At 48.5% G+C, this 21,261-nt stretch overlaps 2 protein-coding genes across 2 annotated transcripts in view; both read left to right on the top strand.

Moving 5' to 3' along the window:
* The first annotated feature begins 2,590 nt into the window (after positions 1–2,590).
* Positions 2,591–6,052, top strand: VHL (von Hippel-Lindau tumor suppressor). The gene is made up of 3 exons (XM_049766339.1): positions 2,591–2,784; positions 4,409–4,531; positions 5,638–6,052. The coding sequence occupies exons 1-3, from the start codon at positions 2,604–2,606 to the stop codon at positions 5,835–5,837; spliced, it is 504 nt and encodes a 167-aa protein (XP_049622296.1). The 5' UTR covers positions 2,591–2,603; the 3' UTR covers positions 5,838–6,052.
* Positions 6,053–13,784: 7,732 nt separating this feature from the next.
* The window catches only part of IRAK2 (interleukin 1 receptor associated kinase 2), a 46,016-nt gene continuing 38,539 nt past the window's right edge, over positions 13,785–21,261 (top strand). Inside the window, exon 1 of the mRNA XM_049766109.1 lies at positions 13,785–13,926. Coding sequence (XP_049622066.1) covers positions 13,833–13,926 — 94 coding nt within the window. The 5' untranslated portion in view covers positions 13,785–13,832. The remainder of the gene's footprint in view (positions 13,927–21,261) is intronic.

Genomic DNA, 21,261 nt, shown 5'->3' with positions numbered 1-21,261 from the left:
AACTAAAAGGGATATTCCCAGGAAACACAGTGGGCTGGCTTACAACCAAACTTGGGGAAATGGCTCAGCTCTCACCCACATACCTTGAATGCATGTACCCTGGGTTGAATCCCTGGCATTCCCCCTTTACCAAAAATAAAAACAGCTAATTTCTAGTGGCAGAGGGCCTGATAAATAAGACAAGAATGTAAGAAGGTCATAGGCTCTTAGGGTGTTTTTATTGTATTTTTTAATTATTATTTTTTAAAGTCTTTCCAGGAGCTACAAAAACTGCCCAAAGGGCTGGGACATATGCTTTACATGCCAGAGTCCTGATTTCATTCCTGAAACCTCAGTGTGAAAAGATCCCTGCTGCACTGAAAAGTGAAGTGGATCCTTGGCTGGAATGAGAAATTGCTCTGCAGTATAAAGTCAGTCCTAAATCTTACCCAGGCTTTGCATGTCTGTTGCTTAGGAAAGAATTTCAGGAGGAGACTAATAGTATTCAGTTTGAAATTCTGTATCATCAGAGCAATGCAAGGTGCTTGGTGCTTGGGGCCTAAAAAATTGGGATGGACTGCAGGCGGATGATCTGCACCCTAGACTACTGACTGATGGTCAAATAACAAACTTAATGTGCAGCTTCAAGGCTTTATGTCCATGGTCTACGTGACCAGGCCCACATAGCTAGATCTACAGAAGTTATGAGGACAGGGGCCAAAGCCATAGCACAGTGGGTAGGGCATTTGCTTTGCATGTAGCTGACTTGGGTTCAATCCCTGGCAAGAATGATTTCTTTTTTTTTTTTTGGGGGGGGGGGTCACACCTGGCAGTGCTCAGGGGTTACTCCTGGCTGTCTGCTCAGAAATAGCTCCTGGCAGTCACGGGGGACCATATGGGACACCGGAATTCGAACCAACCACCTTTGGTCCTGGATCGGCTGCTTGCAAGGCAAACACCGCTGTGGCTGTGCTATCTCTCCGGGCCCAGCAAGAATGATTTCTGAGCACAAAGCCAGGAGTTACTCCTGAGCATTCATTACCTGGTGTGGCTCCCAAACCAAATAAACCAAAAAATGAAACAAAATAAATGTGAGGGCAGTAGAAGAGCAGGAACAAAGATACAGGTCCTCCAGAAGACAAAAGGCAGATAGGGATGCCTGTAGGAGGGAATAGCCAGATACCAAGGTCTGCAAAGTTTAGAATATAGTGGTAACCTCAGAGGGAGTCTGGTCCAGTGCACAAGCTGTGCCCAAGTTATTTCCGTATTGCTGTTTCAAGGCCTTTGCCCTAGTCCTGGAGCATTCTGAATAGGCAGCTGTCCTCACATACATCTGTACATATATACGGACATACATCTCTTCGAAGGCCTGTTCACACGTGGACTCCAGAAAGAACAATAAGCTTTATTACTGAAAAAAAAAAAAAAAAACAATAAGCTTTATTTAGAGATTACAAGGAAGGAAAGAATGTCTTTAAAAGAACATAGGCTTCTCCATTGGGGAGAGACAAAGAGTCCTCTTCTCTGGACTGTGGGCCACCCCCAGGATGAGGAAGTGCCCCTTTTGCGTCTGCTTTTGCTTTCTCCCAAACTGTGCCCTCCTGCGACTTGTTTCTGGACATGAATGCTTTCTCCTGGCTATGCTGGCTATGTGCTCAGTGGACACTCCTAGTATGCTCGGGGCTCCTCAGCAAAGACAGGAATATACTTAAGCATCCCTAGGAGTGGCCCCCAAGTATTCTTGTAGTACCTGGGAGAGAGGAGTTGAAACTTGACATAATGTTTTCTTTTTTATCCTCTGGGCCACATTGGGGAATGCTGGGGGATCACCTGGTGGAACTTGGGGGTGGGGAGACTTATGGAATACCGAGGATCGAACTTGGAACGCTACACTCAAAGCCCCTCTGTACCACACTTTAAAGGTACACCCGCCCCAAACTAAAATGATGCCTAAACTAGAATGATGAAAGTAAAGCCACCACTTCCATAAATGAAGACAAACTTGATCTCACAATTAGACTGCAATTTATTTTGTATTTATTATTTATCATTTATTAACTACATTCATTTAAATTATTATGCATTAAGTAAAATAAATTATTTTTAGATAAATATGATTTGTTTGTTATATTATTATTAATTTTTATTTTGAGCCACACCCTTGACACTCAAGGGTTTACTCCCGAGCTCTGAGCTCAGAAGTCGCTCCTGGCTTGGGGAGACCATATGGGGGAATCGAACTTGCAACTCGCGGGGGCAAAGCACCCAGACGCCTAACAGCTTGCGCCACCACTCCGGTCCCGGGAGTGCAATTGACAGGACGGAAAGCGCATAGCCCCGGAGGAAAGAGCAGTACGCAGGCGCAGAGCCAAGCCCCACCCACATGCGCCGACGTGCGTTTTCCTCCGCGCCCGGGAGCGCGCATGCGCACACACGCGCCACTAGCCCGGAGGACGCGCACGTATGCACGCACGCTCCGTCCGAGACCCAGCATGGGGGCTGAAAATAGCGACCACCGGCCCAGGGGCGCGCACGCACAGACGCCACCAGCTCGGGCGCGCGCACGTAAAGACGTCACTCCCAGGAGCGCGCACGCGCGCTGCGTGCCCAGCAGGGCGAGGAAAATGGCGGCTCCGGCCCCAAGGCGGGCGCTGTGCTCCATAAACTCCCGGGAGCCGGCCCAGGTCATCTTTTGCAACCGCAGCCCGCGCGTCGTGCGCCCCTTGTGGCTCAACTTCGAGGGCGAACCGCTGCCGTACCCCACGCTGCCCCCCGGCACGGGCCGCCGCATCCACAGCTTCCGAGGTAGCCCTGCCCCGTCCCCACCCGCCCCTCTCTTGCATCCTTGCAATGGGTTTGCATGGCCGGGACCTGGGGCCGAGTGCCCGGGGAGCACCCGTGCATCCTCCCCCGGGCCCCTTTAGGCAGTTGCATGCATTGCAAAGCAAGTCCCGGTCACCCTGCACCAGTTGCATGCAAGGGGGATGCTGCCCAGGATAGTGGGGGTCCAGGCTGGGCACCCCCAAGAAGGGTTCTACCTCCCAGCTTGCACCCCAAGCCTCCCAAAAGGACTTCCAGGGCCTGGAAAGATGCTGGAACCCCAAGAAAGAACGGGGGTTGCTGCTGAAAGTTCCTACCCCTACCCCCTTTTTTGAGGGGGAGGGAATTTGAGGTGTTTAGTTTAGTTTGGGGACTACACCCCATCATGCTCAGGGCTTATGCTTGACTCTGCACTCAAGAATTAACTCCTGGCTAGCTCTGGGGGGGACCTTATCTTTGGTTTTGTTTGGGGACTATACGCCATAGTGGTCAGGGCTTATCCTTGACTCCACACTCAAGAATTACTCTTGGCTAGCTGGGGCGGGGGACTTTATCTTTGGTTTGACTTGTGGACGACACCCCATCATGCTCAGGGCTTGTTCTTGACTCTGCACTCAACAAATGACTCCTAACTAGCTCTGGGGGAGGGACCTTATGGGGTTCCATCCCTGATCAAACACTAATAAGGCAAATGCCCTCCCCACTGTACTTAATATTTGCTCTTCTGGCCCCTAGGGAAGGGGGAGGAAAGTTGGGTTCCAGGGGGTGCCAAGGGAGAGGGTGCCCAGGGGTTATTCCTGGTTTTTTTTTGCTTGAGGATCTCAAAGCGGTGCCCCCAGGGAGACCCATATACAGGAGATTGAACTGAGATCTGCCATGGTCCAAGGCCAGTAGGTTATCTATTGCCTGTATTATCTCTCGGACCTTAGGGAGATTTATTTTTCTAGGTTTTTTGTTTTCAAGCTGAGAAATGACTTTGCCATGTGACTTTCCTGCGGAGCAGCCTGTTTGTGAAGGGAAGTTTAGGAGTCCAGGGGCTGAGAACCACTGTCATTGGTATTGGTGGAGTAGGGCTATGTGACCTTGGACGATCTGACTATGTAGCAGACAAACCCAGAGTTGGCAGTCCAACTCCCTGCCTGTGGGGGATGGCCCCATTATTGAAATTTTTCCTGTTCTTGCAGAAAGTCTGGCTTTTCAGTGTCGCTGTGGACTCTCCCACAGCAGAGAGGTGTGAGAACCTACCCTCTGCTCATTTGCTGGACTGAGGAGTCTTTTTTGTTTGTATGTTTTGTTGTTGTTGTTGGTTTTCGGGCCACACCTGGTGATGCTCAGGGATTACTCCTGGCTATGCACTCAGAAATTGCTCCTGGCTCAGGGGACCATATGGGACTCCAGGGATCGAACCCAGGTCCGTCCTGGATCAGCCGTGTGTGTGCAAGGCAAATGCCCTACTGCTATGCTATTGCTCTTGCCCTCTCGCAATGGCTCTCAATGCAGACAGGCACACAAAGGCTTTGGGTAGCATATCAACAGGACGGGCCATGGTTTCCTGATGGGGGGAGGAGGGAAATCAGAGAGGCCACTCAATGCTATGCTTGCCTTCCAGGTCACCTTTGGCTCTTCAGAGATGCGGGCACGTATGATGGGCTGCTGGTGAACCAGACAGAGCTTTTCATGCCTTCTCTCAATGCAGATGGTCAGCCCATCTTTGCCAACATCACACTGCCAGGTACTGATGCTGTCTTACAGGACTCCAAGAAGTAGAGGACAGGCCGGCTTCTCATGATCAGATGACCTCACAGCCCTGCCCAATGCTTGAACAGTTTCTGTCTCTGGATCATATTTGTGTGTCCTGTGAGATCTTTGTGCGTGTCAGCGGGGCAGAAGGAAGGACCATGTTGTAAAATGACAAATGTAGTTGGTTTCCCTGGCCTTCTCACTGATTTACACCCCTGGCCTCTTAGAAGAGCAAGTTGGGCCCAACGGGCTGTCATTTTAGTGATGGCATCAGTTTTGGTTTCCTGGTATGTCAGGGACTGAACCCGTGCTTGCAGGTAGGCAGAGCATTTGCTTTATCTCTCAGCCGCACCCCCTGCCCTAGTGTTGTGTTTTTAGTTATTTGTTCCAGTGGCGCTCACAGTGTCAACTGGGGGTTAAAAAAAAATCACCAAGGGGGTTGGATCGGTAGTACAGCAGGTAGGGTATTTGCCTTGAACATTACTGACCCAGGTTCAATCCCTAGCATCCCATATGTTCCTCTGAGCACTGAGCCAGGAGTAACTTCTGAGCACTGCTGAGTGTGGCCCAAAATGGATAGGGCACTTGGCTTGCATGTGACCAACCTGGGTTCCATCCAGCATCTCATATGGTTCCCTGAGCACTGTCAGGAGTCACGCCCATGCATTCCTTGGTGTGTTCCCAAAACAAAGCCCCCAAAATCTTTGTATTGAGGGGGCTGGAGAGATAGCACAGCAGTAAGGCGTTTGCCTTGCACGCAGCTGATTCGAACAGAAGGTGGTTCGAATCCCGGCATCCCATATAGTCCCTCGAGCCTGCCAGGAGCAACCCTTGAGCACCACCAGGTGTGACTCAAAAACCCAAAAAAAAATCTCTATTGAATATTGGGCTGTTGGATCATAGTTTAGGATAGGTTGGGACTCGGGTGATTTTGTCAGGTTGGACACCAAACTGATGTTCTTTTGGGACTTTTAGGGATGGTGGGAAGTTTGGTGGGTTTTTGCATCACATCTGCAGTGCTTGGGGGACTATCAAAGCACATGCTTCAGCTCCGGTTGTGGGGAGTGTGCTCTGAGGGTCCCCTTTCTGCCCCTACAGTGTACACCCTCAAAGAGCGCTGCCTCCAGGTCGTCCGAAGTCTGGTCAAGCCCGAACATTACAGAAGCCTGGACATTGTGCGGTCCCTCTACGAAGACCTGGAAGACCACCCGAACGTGAGGAAGGATCTGGAGCGACTCACTCAGGAGCACCTCAATAGCCAGAGGGAGGAAGAAGAGGAGCCACCCGATGGTCACTGAAACTGGGCTAGGCCTGTGCTAGGAACTTGGCTGTCCTGAGCCACGAGGGCTCCAGCTTGGAGCGAAAACTCCTCCTGTACTACAAAGGGCGATAACTAACCAAAAAGGCCCTGGGACATTTTAGGGCTGGGGGTCCGCCAAATAGCACATGCCATGCATGCTTGAGACCTAGGATGTGTTACTAACTTGGTGGAAAAAAAAACACATAATGTGAATTGAGGCCTGTCCTATATGTTTATCAAGGGGATATAGTTACAGTTTTGCTTTCTTCTAAGTCAGTATTCTGCATTCCATGAGAATGACAGCCAAGCTCTGTGTCCTGAGCAGTGGCCAGGCTAGACAATGCGTCTGCCCTCTCCCTTCCTCTCATCCCTCTCCCTTCCTCTCACCCCTGGAGACACAAGCAGACCCATTTACTCCTCATGCATTCATCTGAGCCAGCTTGGAAACCAGTAGAAGCCTTTGGAGCTTTTGCCTCCTTTTTGTGGGGGGTGCAGGGGTGTCTCAAAAACAGCTGTTTTAAAGGGAATCCTTTTTATAAAAAGCACTTTTTGTAACTTTTCTAAATCCTTTGTCGTTCTTTGTTTTGTTATACTTTGGCAACTGGATGGTCTTTCCAGAAGCATCTCCAGAACTGAGATGGCTCTTCCTCAGTTACAGATTTTGCCATTTTGTTATGTCTTGTTTTATTTTGGGGCTGCACCCGGCCGCACTCGGGTTACTCCTGGCTCTGTGCTCAGAAATCAATCCTGGCAGGCTCATGGGACCATAAGAGATACTGGGGATTGAACCCCGGGTCAGCTGCTTGTAAAGCAACAGTCCTACTTGCTGTCCTATCACTCTGCCCCCTGCAGTTTCGTTTTGTAAATCTGGGACATTTTTGTTTGATGATGCCTTGGGCCTAAATCCATGAGCTCTAGGAGCCAGGGGCGGGGGGCGGGGGGGGGGGGGGTACTTGCCTTGCACACATTGGTTTTATCACGCCAGGAGTGACCCCTGAGCACAGAGCCAAGATATGCCTAAGCACTGCTGTGTATGGCATAAAGCTCATCCCTTCCAAAAATAAAAAGTTTAAGTCCATGAGCTTCAATTCTACCATGCTGGGTTTTTGTTTGTTTGTTTGTTTGTCTTTGTTTTTTTTTTTTTTGTTTCCTTTTTGTAACTAATTTGGGTTTTGTTTTTTTTTTAGGATTAAAAAAACTCTCTCAGCTGGAGTGATAGCACAGCAGTAGGGCATTTGCATTGCACATGGCTGATCCAGGATGGACCTGGGTTTGATCCTCAGTGTCCCATATGGTCCCCGAGTCAGGAGCAATTTCTGAGTGCATAGCCAGGAATTACCCCTGAGCATCACCGAGTGTGGCCCACAAACAAACAAAACTCTCCTTTTGTAATAACTAATCGTTTAAACAAAATCTTTCTTGAGATTTTGGAAAAAGAGTACAGTGGGTAGTGCATTTGTCTTGTGCGTGTCCAACCCAGACTCAATCCCTGGTCTTCCAAATACCACCAGAAGTAAGTACTGAGCTCAGAAAGTTATGCCCAGAAACAAACAAAAAAAAATCTTCCCGGTACAAAAAATGTTGGAAAAGATATAAAAGTGAAAGCAAGATTTCTACAGATCTACTGCTGAAACACAAGCATTAATTTGCCTTTGAACTCTTCACCTTCCTTTGACAGTTTCTTGATTGTTTTTACAGAGTCCAGATCATACTGTATATAGTTTTGTATTCTACTTTCTCATTAAAGTTTATAAGAAATATTTTTACATGGTGTTATAAGCTTTCCATAGACTTTAGCACATTCCTTTCCTGGATACCTAGGGGCTATTTCGAGGCCGCTTTACTTCCTGATCTTGGCACCTTTTGTTTTTGAAGCGTGTTGTGGGATGTTGGATCCTCTGACACCCCTTTATTATGGGCTTTTGTGGAAATGCCAAATCTGGGAGCAGCAGGTCTCAGAGGATCCTGCTGTCAGCCCCCAGAGGTTCCATTGCAGCTTTCACTGTGCTTTTCAACCAACCTGTGACTTGGTAAAGTTCTCTCTTCCCCTTGTTGAAATGCAGTTTCTGGGCCAGTGTTACTTTATGTGATCCATCAGGAGGCAATACTGATGCCACTTGAAATTTTAAGAGTATATATTAAAAGTATCATTCCTAAAAGACTGTCACGTTTTCTTTTTTCTTGTATTTATTTATTTATTTTTGGTTTTTGGGTCATACCCGGCGGTGCTCAGGGGATATTCCTGGCTGTCTGCTCAGAAATAGCTCCTGGCAGGCAAGGGGGACCATATGGGACACCGGGATTCGAACCAACCACCTTTGGTCCTGGATCAGCTGCTTGCAAGGCAAAAGCCACTGTGCTATCTCTCCAGGCCCTTTTTCTTTTATTTTTATTATTTGGGGGGGGGGGGTCCACACCTGGTGGCACTCGGGTTACTCCTGGCTCTGCATTCAGAAATCATTCCTGGCAGGCTCGGGGGACCATATGGGAGGCTGGGAATCGAATCAGGTTCCCTTCTGGGTTGGCTGCATGCAAGGCAAACACCCTACCACTGTGTTATCATTCCAGTCCCTAGTGCCATGTTTTCTATTTTTAGTTAAAAAGATAAAATAAAACATCAATATATGGTGCCAAGGAAAGGAACCAGGTCGTTTGTCAGATGTAACTCTAACCTCTTTCAGAAGCCAACAAAAGATTTCGTACTTTGTGGAAATGCCATATTTGTTGCAGGCTTGCAGGTTTCAGGACTCGGTAAAGGAGCAATGAGCTTTGTCTGTAGTTTTTCTCTTTATCGTCATGGAGCTAGGGAGATAAGCACAGTGGCTAGGCATTTGCCTTGCACAAGTCCCATAAACAAAAAATTCTTTTATATTTTTCTTTTGTAAAAACAGTATCATTTGGGGCACTAGAGAAAGTACAGTGGAAAGGCGTTTGCCTTGCACGCAGCCGACCCAGGATGGACCCAGGATGGACCTAGGTTCGATCCCTGGCTTCCCATATTGTCCCCATGCCTGCCAGGAATAATTTCTGAGTGCCACCAGGTGCAGAAAGAGAAAAAAAAAAGTTGTTAAAAAAAATTATGGGGCCGGAGAGATAGCATGGAGGTAAGATGTTTGCCTTTCATGCAAAAGGTTGGTGGTTCAAATCCCGGCATCCTATATGGTCCTCTGAGCGTACCAGGAGCAATTTCTGAGCGTGCCAGGAGCGATTTCGGAGCATAGAGCCAGGAGTAACCCCTGAGTCCTGCCAGGTATGACTCCCCCACAAAAAAAAAAGGGGGGGCCAGAGAGTTAGCATAAAGGTAGTGCATTTGCCTTGCATGCAAAAGGTCAGTGGTTTGATTCCCGGCATCTCATATCGTTCCCTGTGCCTGCCAGGAGCGATTTCTGAGCGTAGAGCCAGGAGTAACCCCTGATTGACCCAAAAAACCAAAAAAAAAAAAAAAGCTGGGGCTAGCGTGATAGCACAATAGGTAGTATAGCACAAGGCTGACATACATACATACATGTATGTAAGCCAGCCAGGAGCCTGTCAGGAGTAATTTCTGAAAACAGCCAGGAGTAACTTCTAAGCACTATCTAGTATAGCAAAATAAAAAAGTGGGGGGAGATGGCTGAGTAGATAGTACAGGCATGAGCACTTGTGTTGTACATGGTCAGCCTGGGTTCGAGTCCTAGCATCACAAATGGATGTGGCCTCTAAAATGAAATGAAAAGAAGTTTTCAGGGCTGGAGGGAGCACAGCGGGTATAGTACATTCGCCTTGCATGTGACTGATTCGGAATCCACCCAGGTTAGATCCCTGGCATCCCATATGGTTCCCTGAGCCTGCCAGGAGCGATTTCTGAATGCAGAGCCAGGAGCAACCCCTGAGCCCCACTGGGTGTGGCCCCAAAACCAAAATTTTTTTCAGTACTACAGAAAAATTTTCAGAAGAAAATATTAGAAATACGGGGCCGGGGAGATAGCATGGACCACGGTTTGATCCCCCAGTGTCCCATATGGTCCCGAGTCAGGAGCGATTTCTGAGCACATAGCCAGGAGTAACCCCTGAGCATCACTGGGTATGGCCGAAACAAAACAAAAGCAAACAAAGAACAACAACAACAACCAAAAGATTGCCCTGATCCTCCTGAAGATGCAGAAAGGGACTCCAGCACTAGCCACGAAAGTACTATCTAAAGTTCTCTGCTTCTGAATAAACCATAGGAAAAAAGGTAGGTAATAAATAATGCTATGACAAGTGTTATTCACTGGGGGAGGGAAGGAAATGTTTAAATATCTTTGTTTTAAAATTAGGGCCATAGAGATGGTAAAATGTATAAGACACTTGCCTTATATGTAGCTGACCCAATTTAGATCACTGGTGCCCATAAGTACCACACAGCACTGCCAGGTGTGTCCTAAATTAAAAAAAAAAAATCAAAGACAAAAGTGAAATTTATAGAACTCTAAGAGCTTTCCTCCTTCTTCCTCCCTCCCTCCCTCCTTCCCTTCCTTCCTTCTTTCCTTCCTTCAGTCCTTCCTTCTTTCCTTCCTTCCTTCCTTTCCTTCCTTCTGTCCTCCTTTCCTTCCTTCCTTCCTTCCTCCTTCCTTCCTTCCTTCTTTTCTTCCTTCCTTCCTCCTTCCTTCTTTCCCTTCCTTCCTTCCTCCTTCCTTCCTTCCTTCCTCCTTCCTTCCTTCCTTCCTTCCTTCCTTCCTTCCTTCCTTCCTTCCTTCCTTCCTTCCTTCCTTCCTTCCTTCCTTCCTTCCTCCCTCCCTCCCTTCCTCCCTCCCTCTCTTTGCTGGGGATCAAACAAGGTCATCGCTGCAAGACATGAGTCACTGCTGTCTCTCTGCCCTTTGATTCTTTCATTCTTTCTTTCCTCTCTCTTTCCTCTTTCTTCCTTTCCTCTTTCTCTTTCTTTCTTTCTTTCTTTCTTTCTTTCCTTCCTTCCTTCCTTTTTTCCTTCCTTCCTTCCTTCTTCTTTCTTTCTTTCTTTCTTTCTTTCTTTCTTTCTTTCTTTCTTTCTTTCTTTCTTTCTTTCTTTCTTTCTTTCTTTCTTTCTTTCTTTCTTTCTCTCTCCTTCCTCCCTCCCTCCCTCCCTCCCTCCTTCCTTCCTTCCTTCCTTCTTTCTCTTTAAACAAAATTTATTTTCATTTTGTGCCACACCCAGTAATGCTCAAAGATTACACCTGACTCTGCATTCAGGAATCACTTCTGGTGGTGTTTGGGGAACCATATAGGATGCCAGGGATCAAACCCAGCTCAGCCACATGAGAAGTGCCCTGCCTGCTGTACTATCTGGCCCTAAAGCTTTCTTTATTGTGCTTTCCTTTCACCATTCTCCCTTCATGCCATAACTTCCTGATGTCACACTGCCTCTCAGCTCTGCCTGCATACTTAGAACTACCCACTGTGCCCTTTCAAAGCCTCTGTCTGGCTCTAATCCAGAGCAATTGAATCTGGTCCCTGGGAGGCAATTGAATCTGGTTCCAGTCTCATCAGATTGCCAACAGCCCCCTAGATAATTCTAATGTGGCAGCTGGGATTGCCACTAAGTAGGAATCAGTCAGGATCGCATAATTTGACACTAATTTTATTCAGTCTTCAGAGCAGCTTCGGGTTCTGCTGTAACAATTATGGTCATGGGAAAGGATTGATTTTGAGGCCTACCCGAAGTTTCCTGGTATGACTCAGGAACACAGCACAAAGCACTTGCTTTGCACATTTGAATTCGCATTTGCATTCTGTGCTTTGGTTCATTTGGCTTGGCTATGTACAGTTAAGCTTCCAATTTCTTCATCGGCAAAGCAAAAGTAAATTGCCGGAAAGGTCCGGATTATGTTTGTTAAGTAATACTTCAGGGAGCCTGTAAATCCTGTTGTTAAAAAATAGCCAAGAGAGGGGCCGGTGAGGTTGCGCTAGAGGTAAGGTGTCTGCCTTGCAAGCGCTAGCCAAGAAAGGACCACGGTTCGATCCCCCGGTGTCCCATATGGTCCCCCCAAGCCAGGGGCAATTTCTGAGCCCTTAGCCAGGAGTAACCCCTGAGCATCAAACGGGTGTGGCCCAAAAAAACAAAAACAAAAAAGCCAAGAGAATAGGGGATATGCCTTGCATGTGTGATCCCAGGTTCTATATACCCTGCCGTGCATGGTCTTCCAAGCACTGCCAGAGGGAACCCCCAGACACTGAACCAAAAGTAACCCCTCAAAAAAACAACACACAAAAACAAAAATATCAAAGACCATAAGTTGCAGAACTTTTTCTAAAAAACGGGAATCAAGGGGCATGGAGATAATGACAATAATCATTTATTTGGGGGGGGTGCCACACCCGGTGATGCTCAGGGGTTACTCCTGGCTATGCGCTCAGAAATCGCTCCTAGCTTGGGAGATCGTATGGGGCTCTAGGGGATCGAACCGCAGTCTGTCCTAGATTAATGCATTCAAGGCAAATGCCCTACCGCTTGCACCACCGCTCTGGCCCCTAATGACAAGATCTTTTATGTGGTTGATCCCAGTTTGAATCCCCAGCACTAACTATAGTCTCCTCCAGCATTACCTGTGAGCACCGCTGGGTGTGGCCCCCAAACTGACCCCAAGGTGAAAGAATAGGACTCAAGATGTGTCTCCTCTGTGTCCTGTCTAAGCCCAGGACACTTCTCTGTTGGAGGAGCTGAGGCCTGGGAGGCCTAGCTCTGAGGCTTGGAGAAGGAACCTTGTCCAGCAGAAGGAGAAGCAACTGGGGCCGGTCTGTCCTGAGATGGCCAAAGCTTAACTCCAGGCTTCTGGGTTAAAACTACTTCATCGAGGAGGAGTACTGCTACAAGTACCTATGCCCTGTGCTTTGAAAGAGGGAGAGGCAAGAGGGAGGTACTGCAGCAAGGAATGGAGGACAAGTATGCCTGGGACATGAATCTTTCCTGCTCAGACTTGGGTGGGATCCCAACCCCTATGTGCCAGCCACGTCACATCACCACTGAACTCAGGAACTCAGGGAAAAAGATCTTTTCACTGATGCATTTTGTTTTGGGACTACACCCACCTGTGTTGACTCCTGGCTTGCACTCAGGGATCACACTCAAAGCAGGGCTTGGGGGACCATACGGGGTGCCAGGGATTGAACCAGGCTTGGCTGTGTACAGGGAAAGATTGTACCAACTGTCTGCTGTTCATGGGTTACTCCTGGCTCTGCACTCAGAAATCGTTCCTGGCAGGCTTTGGGGATCATATGGGATGCTGGGGATCGAACCCGGGTCGATCCCATGTGAGGCAAACGCCCTATTGCTGTGCTCTCTCTCCTGCCTCTGATAATTCAGTTATTTCTATGAATTATTGCTAGACTGTTCCTATCGAGGAACAGTTGTGAATGCAACAGTTTCTGGAAAGTAAAGGGAAAACAAACAAACAAACAAACAAACAAACAAACAAACGCTTCTGGAGGCTTTGGAGGTCTCCAGCACTAAACTGGGTCGATTTCCCCAGGACGGTTCCCGAGGCGGCCGCTGGGGGGCAGCCGTGTGCTGCGCTCCCGGCCACGCCCACTACAGAACGGAGGGGGCGGGGTCTTGTTGTGGACCCGACCATTGCCCGGAGTGGGGCGGGGTCTGATAGTGTCTCCGCCCACTTCCCGAGACTAAGGGGCGTGCCCAGTGGGCTGCTCATTCCGTGCGGATGGGGCGGGGCCTGATTATGACCCACCCACTCTCGGACCAAGGGGGCGTACTTAGTGATTTGCCACGCCCACTTCCCCGAATAAGGGGCGTGTCTGCTGTTTGGCCCTGCCCGCTTCCGCACCAAGGGGCGTGTCTTATATGAGGCCTCACCTACTTCTTCCGCCCACTTACTGACAAAGGGGCGTGTCTAAAGATGAGCCCGCCCACTCCCGGGCGGAAGCAGGCGGCGGCGGCGGCCGGAGGAGGAGCTGCTGCGACTCCCTCTACTACTCGGGCAGTCAGTCAGTCAGTGAGTCAGTGAGCCAGTGAGCGTGTGAGCGAGTCCCGGGCCGCACCATGTCCTGCTACATCTACCAGCTGCCGTCGTGGGTCCTGGACGACCTGTGCCGCAACATGGACACGCTCAGCGAGTGGGACTGGATGCAGTTCGGTGAGTGGGGGGCGAGAGAGGGAAGGAAGGAGGGAGTCCGTGCACTGCGGATTCGAACCCAGGCCCAGCTGGAGGGGCAGGCGCGGAGCCCAGGCTTGCTTGGCGAGGTGGAAGCGAGCCCCGTACATACCCGTTCAGCCTGGGCAGGCTGGAACCTCTTGGGGCGGGTACCAGACTTGGGGACTGAGTATATTCCCCCCCATGTCAGCACCTCAGGTCACCCCCAAAAATTGGGGTACATTCCCAGACCCCAAAGGGGTCGTCTGGGCTATTGCATAGCCTGTAATGTGCTTGCCTGGCATGTGGCCCGATCCTCGGCATCCCCCATGGTCCTCCTAAAAGTTGGGGGACATTCAGCACTCCAGGTCCTCAAAATTGGGGGAGATTCCTAGATCCCATAGGGGTCGTCTGGGCTATGGCACAGCCTGCAGGGTGCTTGCCTGGCATGTGGCCCGATCCTCAGCACCACCCCCATGGTTCCCCTAAAAATTGGGGGACAATCAGCGCCCCAGGTCCCCCCAAAAAATTGGGGGAGATTTCCAGATCCCAAAGGGGTCGTCTGGGCTATTTGCACAGCTTGTAATGTGCTTGCCTGGCATGTGGCCCGATCCTCAGTACCCCTTAGAGTCCCCCTAAAAATTGGGGGACATTCAGCGCCCCAGGTCCCCCCAAATTGGGGGGGATTCCTAGATACCGAAGGGGTCGTCTTGGTTATTTGCACAGCCTGCAAGGTGCTTGCTTGGCATGTGGCCCGATCCTCAGTATCCCTCCATAATGCCCCCCAAAAGTTGGAGGAGATTCCTAGATCCCATAGGGGTCGTCTGGGCTATGGCACAGGCTGCAAGGTGCTTGCCTGGCATGTGGCCCGATCCCCAGCACCCCCATAGTCCCCCTAAAATTGGGGGACATTCAGCGCTCCAGGTCCCCCACAAATTGGGGGGGGATTTCTAGATCTCAAAGGGGTCATCTGGGCTATGGCACAGGCTGCAAGGTGCTTGCCTGGCATGTGGCCGGATCCTCAGACCTCCCATGGCTCCCCTAAAATTTAGGGGACATTCAACGCCTAAGGTCCCCCCCAAATTGGGGGAGATTCCCAGATCCCAAAGGGGTTGTCTGGGCTATTGCACAGCCTGTAATGTGCTTGCCTGGCATGTGGCTCGATACTCAGCATCCCCAATGGTGACCCCCAAAAGTTGGAGGAGATTCCTAGATCCCAAACGAGTCGTCTGGGCTATTGCACAGCCTGTGGGATGCTTGCCTGGCATGTGGCCCGATCCTCAGCATCCCCCATGGTCCCCATGAGTGAACCCACCAGCAGCAGTGACCCCTAAGCCCAGGTGAGAGTGAGCTCTGAGCACCATATATCAGTGTCTTTCAGCCTTTTTGTGCAAAGGCACACTTTTTCCATGAAAAAAATAAAATAAAATCATGAGGCACACCACCATTAGAAAATATTAAAAAAAGATTGAACTCTGCACCTATACTAACTATATATATAAATAAAGTAATTCTCTGGATTAGGAATAAAATAACACAGGTTCTTTGATGATTACTTTATTATGAAATAATCTAATGATTGGTCTGTTTGTAAGCCACAGGTGACGAGTGAAATTGGAATTTTCCCCAACAGACAATATCTCACGGCACAGTGGTTGAAAAACGCTGCCATAGATGGTGGCCCCAAAACAACCACAAAGGAAAATGTGATTGTCATTTCGTGTGTATGCACCCAAGTCTTTAAATCTCAGACTCTGGCATCTAATAAGAAAGTGCCAGCACTGGGCATCTTTGGTTTTATGTTTCCACTCAATGTGGCCCATTGCCCACATTAAAAAGAATTTTATTAAAAATTTAGATTGGGAGAGACTGGAGTAATCAACAGCACAGAGGGTAGGGTGTCTTAACGACCTGGACTTAATCTCCAGCACCCCAGAATGGTCTTTTGAATCCTCCAGGAATGTTCCCAGGATGTAGAGCCAGGATTTAGCTTTGAGCACTGCCAGGTGTGATCCCTCACGCCCTCCCCAAATTTTAGATGGTGAAATTTGCCTCTTATACAAAAGTGTATGACATATATGTGCAGTTGATTTTTTTTTGTTTTGTTTTTTGTTTTTTTGTTTTTGGGCCACACCCAGCGGTGCTCAGGGGTGACTCCTGGCTGTCTGCTCAGAAATAGCTCCTGGTAGGCACGGGGGACCATATGGGACACCGGGATTTGATTACCAACCACCTTTGGTCTGGATTGGCTGCTTGCAAGGCAAACATCGCTGTGCTATCTCTCCGGGCCCATATGTGCAGTTGAAAGACTAGTAATATAGAAAGAGTGTGTGTGTGTTATCTATACAGGTTTTTGTTTGTTTGTTTGTTTGTTTGTTTTTTGGGTCACACCCAGCAGCACTCAGGGGTTACTCCCGGCTCTACACTCAGAAATCACTCCTGGTAGGCTCGGGGGACCATATGGGATGCCGGGATTCGAACCACCGTCCTTCTGCATGCAAGGCAAATGCCTTACCTCTATGCTATCTCTCCAGCCCTCAGTTCTTTTGTTATTGTTGTTTCTTGGTCACACCCTACAGCAGCGCTCAGAGGTTACTCCTGGCTCTGTGCTGAGAAATTGCTCCTGGCAGTCTTTGGGGACCATATGGGATGCCAGGAATCGAACCCAGGTCTGTCCCGGGTCAGCTGCATGCAAGGCAAACACCCTACTGCTGTGCTATCTCTCTGACCCCATATCTCTATAGTTTACTGCACTAACAGGTATTCGGGGAACCTCGAAGTTCTCTAATGGAGGAATTTTTGTCTTCTTAGTAACATTCTTTAATGTCTGGAAGTGCTTTTGACTCTTACAATGGGGAACATTGGTGGCCAGAGGCCAGGAATATAGGGAAATACCCTGTGACACACTGCTAAGAATAATCCATCGAAACTGGAGGGATTCAAAGGAGCAGGCACGGCAGCCTGTGGCCAGAGACCAGTTAGGTGACTCCAGTTCCAGCCTGGAGAGAACTACCCTGGATATTGCCCTGGGGTTAGTGCCAGTGAGCTTGCCAGGACATTTTCTTCCTGGATTTTTTTTGTTTTTATTTTTGTATTTGGATCACACCTGCCAGCACTCAGGGATTACTCCTGGCTCTGAGCTCAGAAATTGCCCCTGGCAGGCTTGGGGGAACCATATGGGATACCAAGATTCCAACCACCATCTGTTCCAAATCGGCTGCATTCAGGGCAAATGCTCTACCTCTGTGTCATCTCTTGGGCCCCATGGATATTCTTATGTGTAATTATTATTATTATGTGTAATTATTTTTCAAGCATCATATCTTTTTTTTGGGGGGGCACACCCGTTTGACGCTCAGGCGTTACTCCTGGCTATGTGCTCAGAAATCACTCCTGGCTTGGAGAGATCATATGGGACGCCGGGGGGATCGAACCGAGGTCCGCCCTATGCTAGCGCTTGCAAGGCAGACACCTTACCTCTAGCGCCACCTTCCCAGCCCCAAGCATCATATCTTTTTAAACATCCTTGTCACCTTCCGCTTTCACTCAAGATCTCTCATAGCTCTCTTTCTCCTTGCCAAAATGTAGGCGGTGTTTGTTTTGTTTTTAGGCTACAACCAGCTGCGCTCAGGGGTTACTTTTGGCTCTGCACTCAGAAATCGCCCCTGGCAAGCTCTGGGAACCCTATGGGATGCCAGGGATTGAAACCAGGTCCGACTCAGGTTAGCTGTGTACAAGACAAATGCCCTACCATTGTACTATCTCTCTGGCCCCTAGGTTTTTTTTTTCTTTGAGCATCTTGGTTTACTATATTTACAGGGGAAAAGAAACTCCAGCAGTAGGTCTGTCTGATACTCCAGTAGCACAGTTGCACAGAACTGTCTCCCCACATTGGTTCCCAGTCTCTGTTCCTTCCCTGGAGGTTGTCACTGTTATTTGGATGCCTCTGACAATGTACTGGTGTTTTTTCTTGATCTGTTATTTAGCAGGTTTGAATACGACCTGGGAAAATTAAAAAAAAAATCTTTTTGGGGGGACCAGAGTTATTGCACAGAGCAGAGGACATTTGCCTTGCACGTTGCTGGCCTGAGTTCAATTCCCAGCATCTCATATGGTCCTCCAAGCCTGCCAGGAGTGATTCCTGAGTGCAGAGCCAGGGGTGTGAGCACTGCTGGGTGTGGTCCAAAAAATATAATACTACTCTAATAATAAATAATGATAAATAGATAATAAATAAAATATAATTTTTGGCCACACCCAGTGACGCTCAGGCAGATGTTACTCCTGGCTCTGCACTCAGAAATCGCTCCTAGTTCAGGGGACCATATGGGACACCAGGGATCCAACCCAGGACCGTCCTGGATCGCCGTGTGCAATTTTATAAAAAAAAGGTTTTCTTTTGAGGGAGTCACTTTTGGCTATGCTCAGCACTTACTCCAGGCTCTGTACTCAAGGATCACTCCTAGCAGACTTGGGAAACTATCTGGGTAATTGGGGACTGAACCAGGGTCATTCATATACAAAGCAAGCATCCTTCCTGCTGTCCTGTCTGAAGAGACCCTTTTGCAGAACCCAGTTTGGGGCCAGGTGATGTATAGCTCTGAAGCAGTGCACTCATTTTGCATGTGTGAGGCCCTGGATCGGATCCCTGGCACTGCAAAATGAAGTGTATGGTTCAGTGGCTTTTAGTGTAAGCAGAGAGATGTCCATCCATTTCCACCACCAGTTTTAGAACCTTCATCCTGGAAGAAGCCCTATTCCTTTCCTTGTCACCTCTCACGGCACAGCCCTACTATAGTTCCTGCTTTAGGTGGTCTCTGGTGTTAAATTTGTACAGACAGTATTCTCTTGCTGGCATAAATGTCAGGCTTGGCTTAGCTACTTTTTAGGAATCACTGAATCATTGTGTTCATCCGTGTGTAGGTTTGTGGAATCGCATCTCACCTTTTTTTTTTTTTTAGTTTTTGGGCCACACCTGGCGGCGCTCAGGGGTTACTTCTGGCTCTGTGCTCAAAAATTGCAACTGGGGCCGGGCGGTGGCGCTAAAGGTAAGGTGCCTGCCTTGCCTGCGCTAGCCTTGGACGGACCGCGGTTCGATCCCCCGGTGTCCCATATGGTCCCCCAAGCCAGGAGCAACTTCTGAGCACATAGCCAGGAGTAACCCCTGAGTGTTACCGGGTGTGGCCCAAAAACCAAAAAAAAAAAAAAAAAAAAAAAAAAAAAATTGCAACTGGTAGGCTCAGGGGATCATATGGGATGCTGGGGATCGAACCTGGGTCTGTCCCAATTCAGCAGCGTGCAAGGCAAACACCCTACAGCTGTGCTATCACTCAGGTCCCTCGTATCTCACTTTATTTTTTTAATAATTTTTATTTTGACCAAAGTAGATTACAAATCTTTCACAGTAATATTTTAGGTACATAGCGACATTAAATCAGGAGCATTCTCACCACCAATGTCGTCCTCCCTCCACCCCTGTTCCCAGCATGCCTTCCATATCCCCCTAGTCTTTGCCCCCCGGGCTGCTAGTATAAGTGGTCCCCTCAGTGTCTAGCTTGTTGTAGATTTGGTATCGTTGGCTTTGGATTTGATGTTTGATCTTTTTTTTTTTTTTTATTTCTACTCAATGTTCATACGACTGTTTGATCATGGTACCCTCCATTATTTCCCCCTCAATTTATGAGGCAGAGCAAGATGGTTCAAGTTATGTGGTTCTGTTTGAAGGAAAGAGAAAAAAAAAGGGGGGGGGGGAAATCTCATATCTCACTTTTAAACACACACACATATCCTGATATACACATATATTCGTATATCCATGTATATGTTAGTGGAATCACATGCCACTGTATATCATGTGCTCCTGTGTGTATCACGCTCATTGAAAATTATTTGGGTTTTTCCACTTGTGACAATTGTGAATCGCACTCTGTGCATGTTCTGTCTGACCTTCAGGAGACAGTTTTCATTTCCCTTGGATGGGTTACTGGTGCTGGGCCAACTGAGTCCCTAGTGGGCCCAAACGTCTGGGGAACTGTCAATGCTTTCCCACTTCCTCCTTCCCTGGCTCCCACTCAGTGCTTGGGATTGTAGTTTTGATTCTTGGGGTTATGGATTTTTTATTTTTTCGTGGAGCACACACGCTGGTACAATTCTTGGTACACCTGATGGAGCTCAGAAGACCCTGTGATGCTGGGATTTTCTACAGAGCAGTACTTAACCCTTGTATGATCTCCCCAGCCCTGTTTATGGATTGTCTTTGTGGCAGCAGGCTCTTCCCTGTGCAGCAGCTATGTACTGCCCTACATGCCTGTTGTTCCAGCCATTTCTTGGGGGTGGGGGGTGGTAACCCAGTGGTGCTCTCCTGGATCTGTGCTCAGGAATTTCTCTTGGTGGTACTCTGGGGACCATATGGGATGCTGGAGGTTGAACCTGGGTCGGCCACATGCAAGATAAACTTACCTTACCTACTTTGCTATCACTCTGTCTGGCCTGCTCCAGCCTTTTCTTTCTCTTTCTTTCTTTCTTTCTTTCTTTCTTTCTTTCTTTCTTTCTTTCTTTCTTTCTTTCTTTCTTTCTTTCTTTCTTTCTTTCTTTCTTTCTTTCTTTCTTTCTTCCTTCCTTCCTTCCTTCCTTCCTTCCTTCCTTCCTTCCTTCCTTCCTTCCTTCCTTCCTTCCTTCCTTCCTTCCTTCCTTCCTTCCTTCCTTCCTTCCTTCCTTCCTTCCTTCCTTCCTTCCTTCCTTCCTTCCTTCCTTCCTTCCTTCCTTCCTTCCTTCCTTCCTTCTCTCTCTCTCTCTCTCTCTCTCTCTTTCTTTCTTTCTTTCTTTCTTTTTTCTTTTTTTTGGTTTTTGGATCACACCCGGCAGCGCTCAGGGGTTACTCTTAGTTCTACACTCAGAAATCGCTCCTGGCAGGCTCAGGGTACCATATGGGATGCCAGGATTCGAACCACTGTCCTTCTGCATGCAAGGCAAACACCCTACCTCCATTCTATGTCTCCGGCCCCTGATCCAGCCTTTTCTTTTTTTTTTTTTTTCCTTTTCTTTTCTTTTCTTTTTTTTTTTTTTTTGGTTTTTCACTCGTTAGATGCTCAGGGATTACTCCTGGCTACGCGCTCAGAAATTGCCCCTGGCTTGGGGGGACCATATGGGACACCGGGGGATCGAACCACCGTGGTCCTTTCCTTGGCTAGTGCTTGCAAGGCAGACACCTTACCTCTAGCGCCACCTCGCCGGCCCCATGATCCAGCCTTTTCTAAGCTTTTTGGCCACCTGGTAATCCTCTTTCAGGAACAATTGGATGTGATATACTTTACATTTGCTCAGACTCCTCTGAGGCTC

Source organism: Suncus etruscus, chromosome 20 (assembly GCF_024139225.1).
Source record: "Suncus etruscus isolate mSunEtr1 chromosome 20, mSunEtr1.pri.cur, whole genome shotgun sequence".
In the NCBI taxonomy this organism is placed as follows: domain Eukaryota; kingdom Metazoa; phylum Chordata; class Mammalia; order Eulipotyphla; family Soricidae; genus Suncus; species Suncus etruscus.
Note: the sequence above shows the minus strand (reverse complement) of the source record. Positions and strands in the feature narration are given on the sequence as shown.

Bases quoted from the DNA above. Each gene is read 5' to 3' on its own strand.
- VHL (XM_049766339.1), top strand. From the start codon at position 2,604: ATGGCGGCTCCGGCCCCAAGGCGGGCGCTGTGCTCCATAAACTCCCGG. The intron at 2,785-4,408 runs GTAGCCCTGCCC...CTTGCCTTCCAG, and splicing joins CCGCATCCACAGCTTCCGAG to GTCACCTTTGGCTCTTCAGA. The intron at 4,532-5,637 runs GTACTGATGCTG...CTGCCCCTACAG, and splicing joins TGCCAACATCACACTGCCAG to TGTACACCCTCAAAGAGCGC.